This window comes from Asterias amurensis, chromosome 18 (assembly GCF_032118995.1).
Source record: "Asterias amurensis chromosome 18, ASM3211899v1".
Taxonomy (NCBI): domain Eukaryota; kingdom Metazoa; phylum Echinodermata; class Asteroidea; order Forcipulatida; family Asteriidae; genus Asterias; species Asterias amurensis.
The window spans coordinates 7,552,997-7,562,102 of record NC_092665.1 but is presented as its reverse complement, the minus strand read 5'-3'; the positions used below and the strand labels follow the sequence as shown (position 1 = coordinate 7,562,102).

At 38.9% G+C, this 9,106-nt stretch overlaps 1 protein-coding gene across 1 annotated transcript; it reads left to right on the top strand.

The window, feature by feature from the left end:
• Positions 1 to 96: 96 nt before the first annotated feature.
• LOC139950373 (leucine-rich repeat-containing protein 47-like) lies at positions 97 to 7,516 on the top strand. The gene is made up of 5 exons (XM_071948994.1): positions 97 to 1,101; positions 2,405 to 2,524; positions 3,729 to 3,847; positions 4,846 to 4,948; positions 5,708 to 7,516. Exons 1-5 carry the CDS (start codon positions 97 to 99, stop codon positions 6,044 to 6,046), a joined length of 1,686 nt encoding a protein of 561 aa, XP_071805095.1. The 3' UTR covers positions 6,047 to 7,516.
• The last annotated feature ends 1,590 nt before the right edge of the window (positions 7,517 to 9,106 follow it).

Below are 9,106 nucleotides of genomic sequence, written 5' to 3'. Positions count from 1 at the left end.
TTATTTCAACATAGCACGCTACAGTCTGGTTCCCTATCAAAATAGATTCGTTTGTACATACTCATTTCACGTTACCATACTTAAAAGATTTTCAAGATGGCCGCCGCCATGTGGGAGGAAATCGCACAAGCACGTAAAGAAAACAGGCGAGAATTGTTACTTCATGGACCGCAAATTTCAGAACGGATAACGAAATCTGGTTTGGATAATACCGTGTTCTCACTGGAACTTTTAAACTATTTAGAAATAAGTGATTCGACTCTTACTGAGTTGTCCAATGAAATCGGTAATCTTGTCAACTTGATTAATCTGGTTTTACGTGGTAACAAATTGACAACACTGCCCTCAACGATCGGGAACTTAAAGGCACTTCGTCTGCTCGATATTTCCCATAATTCGATTAAATCATTACCAGATGAGATCAGTGATTTGTCTGAATTGCACACATTTGATGCGAATCAGAATGGTCTCCTCTGTATGCCCGAATCAATTAACAAGCTTCATCGTTTGAGCGTGGTCAACGTATCTTGCAATGAGATTGATTCATTAGAGCCATTTTGCACTGAGCAATTGACACATCTCAGTGAATTCCTCGCTGCAAAAAATGCCATTGTTGTTATCCCAGAGCGCATCAGCAAACTGCAGTCTCTTAAAAAGCTTGATCTTAGCTCAAACAAAATCAGTGAAGTTCCTTCCTCCTTGGCTGACTGCGCCAAGTTGAAGGAACTTCTTATGAAAGAAAATCCTTTTCGAGACCGCCGTCTTGGAAAGTTGGTCCAGCAATCTCGGAGTACAAAGGCTACTCTTGATTACGTCCGAAGTCATGGTACAAAGACTGCAACAGTGCAAGAGAATTCTAGCTCTGCTAAATCAAAGAAGAAGAAAGGTCGTAAGAAAGCTGCATCAGTTGGGAGTGATCTGAGTGAGGACTTGGACAAGTTGATGTTGAGAGTTTTGAGTTATAAAGATTCATCAGATGGGGGTGTAGAGGTCAATGTTAGTAATGATGTAGCAGATGTCCGACCGTACATTGTGTGCTGCATTCTCAGGGATGTCAACCTGAAGCAAGGAAATGCATTCAAAAGATTCATTACTGCTCAGGTGAGGAGAGCTCCAATAATTAAAGAATTTTACTCGCAGTTACTCCTCGAGAACTATATGACTTAGTAATAATAGTATGAGGTTCGTTCCACTATCGTCTCTTCCAAAAACAAATTGTGTTGTGAGACGTACGTCTATGAGGTTACGGAGATGATAGCAGAACAAAACCTCATACTCGTAGTTCTAGTTAGGAGTAACTCTAGTTAGGAGGAACTCGTAGTTGGGCTTTGTCTATAATGTTACGCAAATCATTTTGATCCATAAAGCATTTACTGAGATTGAGAAAATCATGAGGGGCCTGCTGATTTACAATGGGTGCGTTCGTTTAGCTTCCCTGGGTCGACCCCGGTCTGCCCTGGTACGTTCGAATAGCTTTGACGGCCACGGGGCTCACCTGGGTCAGCCCCAAGTGCCCTGCTTGTGGAGTGGGTCACTTGGGGGTGACCTGAGGTGCATGCTGTCACCACGATAGGGTGAGTGTGATCGTGCGATTAGCTCTTGTCAGGGGCTCACCCGAGTGAGCATCGCTTGGTCGACCAAGGGAAGCTAATCGAACGCACCCACTGTATGTTGCAATGTAGACCCAGTAATTGGGGCGCAGCATACTTTTTGTTTGTTTGTTAATTTGTCATTATCAGTTGTCTGGTAATGACAAATTTCGAAAGAAAGGAGTACAGCGCCCCAGTTTTTGCACTGGGTCTAGTTGCATTGTACAGTAAACTACAAACCACTTTTAAGTGGTTTGTAGTTATGATTGAATGTTCCTTAACAATCATCCGGAGGACCTTCATCAATCCAATGACTGTATCAACCCTATAAACTCTTCACAATCTTCAGTTTGGCGACTGAGTTCTACTCCTAGAACTATGTCGTGAGGTTTGTTCAGCTTTCGTCGCCAAGAACGCACAATAGTGAATGAACCTTAAATACTAATATAGTCCTAGGAGTAGGTTAACTCATGCTGAAAACTTGATTCTCTGTTAATTAACTCAATATAACTATTAGTTTTGGGTTGTATCAAAATGTACTGAGTGAGTACTCGTAGTGTACAAAAAGATCAAGGTTTCTTGGATCATTAAAAATGTATGTTGATAATTTTGGCAAATCATATGACATGAAAGAATTACATATGTACAATGCAAGATAAACTAAACAACTGATTTTTCAATACAATACAATACAATCCAACAAGCAGAAACGCACAAATTGATACTCTAAATCTGTTTCATCTAAATTATGTGCTAGCATGCTACATTTTATATTGTATGTGAATGATTTTTTTATATTTCATTTTACTCTTCAGACAAAGCTACATGATGGACCACTGTGTGCCAAACGAACCAAGGCAACTATCGCTACTCATGACTTCAGCCTTGTAAAGTTTCCTCTTTCTTATCAAGTCAAAACACCATCTGCCATACAGGTGTGTTAAGTATTGTTTTAAGCGATTTCACGAGTCAACAAATTGGTTGAGTTGTTTCAGACAATGTATTGTCAAATCGTAGGACCTTTTTGAAACGACTGGATTTGGCTTTGGATTCGGCTCATGCTAGCTTGACCCCCCGGTCATTTCGACAATTGAGCGTGTTTTGCGTATATGCGCCCACGGTTTCAGACGAGAGAACGGAGCCTGAAGCCTAATCCAAAGCCGCAGCTGTGGTTTCGAAAAAGGCCTGTGACTAAAACAGTCTGCTGTAGCCACGGTGGGCGGTGCTGGGCAGGCTTGCCCAGGACTCACAATTTTTGCCCAGCACTCTGAGCAAAATACACTGTGCTGCCCAGCACAGATTTTAAAACACACTTTGCGCCCAGTACAGATTTCAAAATACACCGTGCCGCCCAGCACAGATTTTAAACTACACTGTGCCGCCCAGCACAGATTTTAAACTACACTGTGCCGCCCAGTACAGATTTCAAAATACACTGCCGCCCAGCACAGATTTTAAAATACACTGTGCTGCCCAGCACAGATTTTAAAATACACTTTGCGCCCAGTACAGATTTCAAAATACACCGTGCCGCCCAGCACAGATTTTAAACTACACTGTGCCGCCCAGCACAGATTTTAAACTACACTGTGCCGCCCAGCACAGATTTCAAAATACACTGTGCCGCCCAGCACAGATTTTAAACTACACTGAGCCGCCCAGCACAGATTTCAAAATACACTGTGCCGCCCAGCACAGATTTTAAAATACACCGTGCCGCCCAGCACAGATTTTAAACTACACTGTGCCGCCCAGCACAGATTTTAAACTACACTGTGCCGCCCAGCACAGATTTTAAACTACACTGTGCCGCCCAGCACAGATTTTAAAATACACTGTGCCTGAAGCTTGCACTTCAACAATGATGGCCCCATAATAAAACATGAGTAATTTTGTTGATACTCTTGCCGTTGTTGGACAAAAAAATTGATTTACTGCTCTCCACCAAAATTGGTTTAGCTACAACCCTGGTCCTGCTATTGATATTGTGCATGTACTTTTGAAGCGGAATGGTTTGTTTCCCATCCCAAGGACCATTTCGTTTTGACAGCATTGATTTTACTCATGTTATTTAACTGGTTTCTGTTTAAACAAAATTCCTTTTTGGTTCTAATGTTGTCTGTTTTGGTTTGTGTTCAGATGGTTCCCCTAGGACGTAACAAGAGCACTACAGCCAATGTGTTGATGATACAGCTCAGTAAGGAAGCAGATGATATGCGCAAGGAAGCAAAACGAAACACTGTGTCTGGTATCCATAAGTAAGTTTAATAGTAGTCTGGATCAATGAGAAATATTGTTAATAAGGGAATCAATGTGTGGTGAAGAGGTTTCAACTAGTGGTTTAAACCCAACAAGGCCTGGACTTGATAATTTTACCGAGACGAAGTTGAGGTAAAATATCAAGAACCAGGCCTCGGCGTGTTTAAACCACTACATGTACATGTAGTTGAAAACCGATTCAGCACACTTTGATTCCCATTCATAAATACCTTTTCGGTCAGAACACATTGCAAAAATTATAATTGTTCAATAATTTCTTTCAACACAACACCCCTCCAGCTATGAAAAGGTAAGGCCCTCGGGTAAACAACTCCTTATAAGGAGATGATGTGTGTCCGGCGTATCGCGTGATGTGGCACAGCTGTTTCAGCCGTTGCTCTCGACCAATAGGAATGAAGGAAACTGTCTTATAAGCGCTGGTGCAAGCTCGCGTGTCACGCCCATGTTATAACACTTTTTACTGGTGTTATATCATCCGTTCAAACAACCCCTCGTGATGCCCTCTCGACCAATCAGAATGGATAAACTGAGTATTTATGAATGTCTCTTACAGGGTGTATACATGTAGTAGTATTTGTAGAGTTTACAAAATAGTTACAGACAGCATTCAAAGCCACTCCTGGGGTGACAGGTGTTTTTCTTCAGCTGCGCCACGCATCTGGAACTCTCTGCTACATAATCTTAGATCTTGTCTTTGTACCACAACCTTTTAAATTTCTTCTCACTTATCTTATGTCGCAGGTTTTAAGGACTAATTTTGTTGTGTCTGTTTTCTTTTGTTTTGATTTTGGTTTTACTGCGCCTTGAACACCCGGCAGGGTGGATATGTGTGCATTACAAGTCTTTATTATCATTGTTATTAAGCTCACAAAGGTTTGTTTCATTGATTGATTTTGTCATCGTTCTATTGTAAAACCTGAAGTCTTTCAAGTAGTGGATTAACATAAGACAATCCTTTCTTCTTGTCTTTCTGCAGATATCTTGAGTTACTTGACGGACATCAGCGTTATCCATGTCTGTGTGATAATGACGGTCAGGTGATCTCATTTCCACCAATCACAAATGCCGATGTCACTAAGGTTGTTACCAAATAATCTTTCCATTATTTGAATCCTGAAGATTTTCTCAACACCCCTTAACACATTGTTTCCAACGGTTCTTTTCAGAACCACCCCAACATGGGGTTACCGCAAACTCTTCTATACATTGTTTCTACATGTACATATTAGCTATTACTTACTGCAAACTGTTCTTCAATATGAGACATCTTACTTGAAATTTGCTTCATTCTAAAACATTGTGTTGCACGTAACTGTACATTACATAATGTTATAAATTGTACATTGTATAATAAGCACTCTCTGATTTTTTTTTTTGAAAACGAAACAAGCTGTTTTTTATTTGTTTCATCAACTCCACCACCCCAGACCCATCTTATCTCAATACTTGGTAATAACAAGCAATAGAGAGCTGTTGATAGTATAAAACATTGTGAGAAACGGCTCCCTCTGAAATAACAATACATTTTGAGAAAGAAGTAATTTTCCACGAATTTTATTTCAAGACCTCAGAGTAAGATTTTGAGGTCCCGAAATCAAGCATCTGAGAGCATGTAATTTCTTTTGACCATGGTGTTTTTTCTTCCATTATTATCTCGCAACTTTGAGTTCAAATATTTACAGGTTTAGTGTTTTATGCAAATGTGAGATACACCAAGTGAGAAGACTGGTCTTTGACAATTACCAATAGTGTCCAGTGTTTTTGATCTTAAAACTACATACATCATTGGACTAAACCTGACAAGAAATTTTATCTCTGTCTCTCATTGATCTCTTCAGATTTCCCGCGCTACTGATCACATCTTCCTTGAAGTCACAAGCTCAACTGACCTTGCCACCTGTAAGAAAGTCATGGATGCTTTGATCCAGAAAAGCATGGAGATCTTCCTCAGTCAACCAGGTTCAGCTACTGGAGAAGGTCAGGAACCAGGCACAGAAGGACCTAGTGGAGATGTGAACCCTGAACCCAGTTCAGATGATCTTCAGGCTTCAGGAGGTTACAGGTCATTAGTTGTTGAACAAGTTAAAGTCATCGGGGCTGATGGAAGTTTAAAGGTTGTATATCCTTCTCGCACTGACCTTCAAGACATGCCTGATGTTCAGGTCATTAGGTCATAGGTCATTAAGTCATAGGTCATGTACAAAATAGTGTGTAATGTTTTGTTTAAAGGCAGTGGACACTATTGGTAATTGCTCAAAATAATTATTAGCATAAAATCTTACTTTTTAACAAGTAATGGGGAACTGTTGATAGTGTTAAACATTGTGAGAAACGGCTCCCTCTGAAGTAGCGTAAATTTCGAGGAAGAAGTAATTTTTCATGAATTTGATTATGAGATCTCAAAATTATGAGGTCTTTAAATCAAGCATCTGAAAGCACACAACTTTCGTGTGACAAGGGTGTTTTTTTTTTATTTATTATTATGTCGCAACTTCAATGACCAATTTAGCTCAAATTTTCACAGGTTTGTTATTTTATGCATATGTTGACATACAGCAAGTGAGAAGACTGGTCTTTGACAATTACCAATAGTGTCCAGTGTCTTTAAGTTGATTCATGAGATAAACACAATACCATTTTAACAGACTCCCAGTAAACCATGAGGCGGGTTGCCAAGTTTCCGTTATTCTCCAAGTGTGTTGTATGAGTTTGATTGGGAACATGAGTTTGTGGATTCTTAGTAGGATAGTGATGGTGAATGTGCCTCCACATTGTCATGTACGAGTTTGAGTACAGTACCGTTTCAGTGATAGTCAGAAAATGTGTCAAACTGTTTTTTCTTTTACGTGTAATGGGAGAAGCATTTCAAATTGCCAGTGTATGTAAAGTGGATGACCTTGTCTGCATGTGACTTCTGGAGTTACGTACAACATCATAACACTCTATATTAATGTGTTCATGTTCCTTGTTTCTAATAGTTTGTAATATATAGGGTCTGGGTACTTTTTGTAGACCACAAAACACAATATCCACAGAATTACATTAAACTAACATGGTTTGAAGATAGTGGTGATAGAAAGCTTCTCTTAAAATGTTACTCGCTGAGGTGCTGTAGTTTTTGAGAAATTAGTAAACAAGTCACAAAAATACGTTTTACAAGCTGAAATCATTCTCTTTACCTTTTTTTAATACTAATTTCTCAAAAACTACAGCACCTCAGCAAGTAATATTTTAAGGGAAGCTTTCTACTATCATTATCTTCAAACTGTAAATCTGTGGACATTGTGTTTTGTGTTACTAAAAGTACCCCAACACTTCTTCTTTATTCACTGGAAAGGTGTGAACTTTAATGGAGCTTGTGAAACTGTTTACAACACAAGAGTTGGTTCAGAAATGCATGATCTGCATAAATACAGTATGCAAGTAGAAATTAGACAAACAACAAGTAATTTGAAATGAATATTAACCTGTGATGTTATGTGTGAGTCTTAATATTTTGGGGTTTGATCCTACATAGATGTATGATAAACACTGTATACAAAGTGCTTACTGAAACATGAAAAACTAGTGAAATTAAAGGAACACATTGCCTTGGATCGGTCGAGTTGGTCTCTAGAAAGCCTTTGTAACCATTTGTCATGAAATGCACGTGGTTAGAAAGATGTTGTAAAAGTAGAATACAATGATCCACACAAAGTTGCCTCAAAATTGCACAGTTTTCCTGTTACGTTGCGAACTAACACTGTCGGCCATTTATGGGAGTCAAAAATTTGACTCTCATAAATGGCCGACCGTGTTTGTCGACGAGGTAAAAGGAAAACCGTGCAATCTCAAAGCATGTTTGTGTGGATCATTGTATTCTACTTTTACAACATCTTTCTACCCATATGAATTTTATGACAAACGGTTACAAATGCTTTTCAAAGAACAACTCGACCGATCCAAGGCAACGTGTTCCTTTAATGATTACAAGGGGTCAGTCAAATACTGTACTTCAATAGTTGTAGTAATTTACACTGGGAATAAGACTTACATACGTATGCATGTGAGCAATTATAGTGTCTAAATTATGTATGTGTATAAAGTTACCTAATATTGAGTGGAGTTACATGTATGGAGATCAACCGGCAAAAAATCACTGATATAATAGTGGGTTTTAGATGCTTGTATTTGTTCATTTGGCTCAGTGGATACTTGACTTCCCTGCCATTCATCTCGGTGGATTCCGATTCGAATCCCACCTCGAATTGGAGACTCTGTATGCATATTGGTTCTAGTTTTGTCAGTCTGATTACATGACTTATTCTGCCCAAATCGAAAACTAGGATGTCTTCATTGTCTCCTTTTTTGAAACACAAAACACAATGTCCACAGATTTACATCAAACTTACACCGTTTGAAGATAATGATAGTAGAAAGCTTCCCTGAAAATATTAGATGCTGAGGTGATGTAGTTTTTTGAGAAATGAGTAAAACAATGTCATGGAAATACGTTTTTACATGCTGAAATAATTATTGCTCATGATCAGTGAGACGGAAAAAAAATTCATGACAATGTTTTACTCATTTCTCAAAACTACAGCACCTCAGCATCTAATATTTTCAGGGAAGCTTTCTACTATCATTATCTTCAAACTGTGTAAGTTTAATGTAAATCTGTGGACATTGTGTTTTTTTGTCCCCCAAAAAGTACATAGACCCTTTAAAGGATTGGGGGTACTTTTTGTAACACAAAACATAATGTCCAGGATTGTCCACAGATTTTCATTAAACTTACTCAGTTTGAAGATAATAATAGTAGAAAGCTCCCCTTAAAATATGACTTGCTGAACTTGCTTGATTTGTTTTGAAGCTGCAATGTGCGATGATTGCACACTAGGTGGCAGCAGACTGACACCACGTTCTTTTAAATTTGTACGTAGATTGAGCTCACTGCAGACAATGACATTTTCCTGGTGTGAATGCTGGCACAAAACGTTGGACAAATGGTTTCTTAAGTTGTCTTGTTCTTCAAGAACATTTATATCACTGTAATTAAAGTAGTATTCTCTTAAAGGCAGTGGACACTATTGGTAATTACTCAAAATAATTATTCGTATAGAACCTTACTTGGTGACGAGTAATGGGGAGAGGTTGATAGTATAAAACATTGTGAGAAACGGCTCCCTCTGAAGTAACATAGTTTTCGAGGATGAAGTAACTTCCACAAATTTGATTTTGAGACCTCAGATTTAGAA

What these genes read in the sequence shown, in the direction of transcription:
- LOC139950373 (XM_071948994.1), top strand. Translation starts at nt 97, where the DNA reads ATGGCCGCCGCCATGTGGGAGGAAATCGCACAAGCACGTAAAGAAAAC. An exon ending in AAAGATTCATTACTGCTCAG is followed by an intron (nt 1,102 to 2,404) that starts GTGAGGAGAGCT and finishes TTTACTCTTCAG; the next exon opens with ACAAAGCTACATGATGGACC. An exon ending in CAAATGCCGATGTCACTAAG is followed by an intron (nt 4,949 to 5,707) that starts GTTGTTACCAAA and finishes TGATCTCTTCAG; the next exon opens with ATTTCCCGCGCTACTGATCA.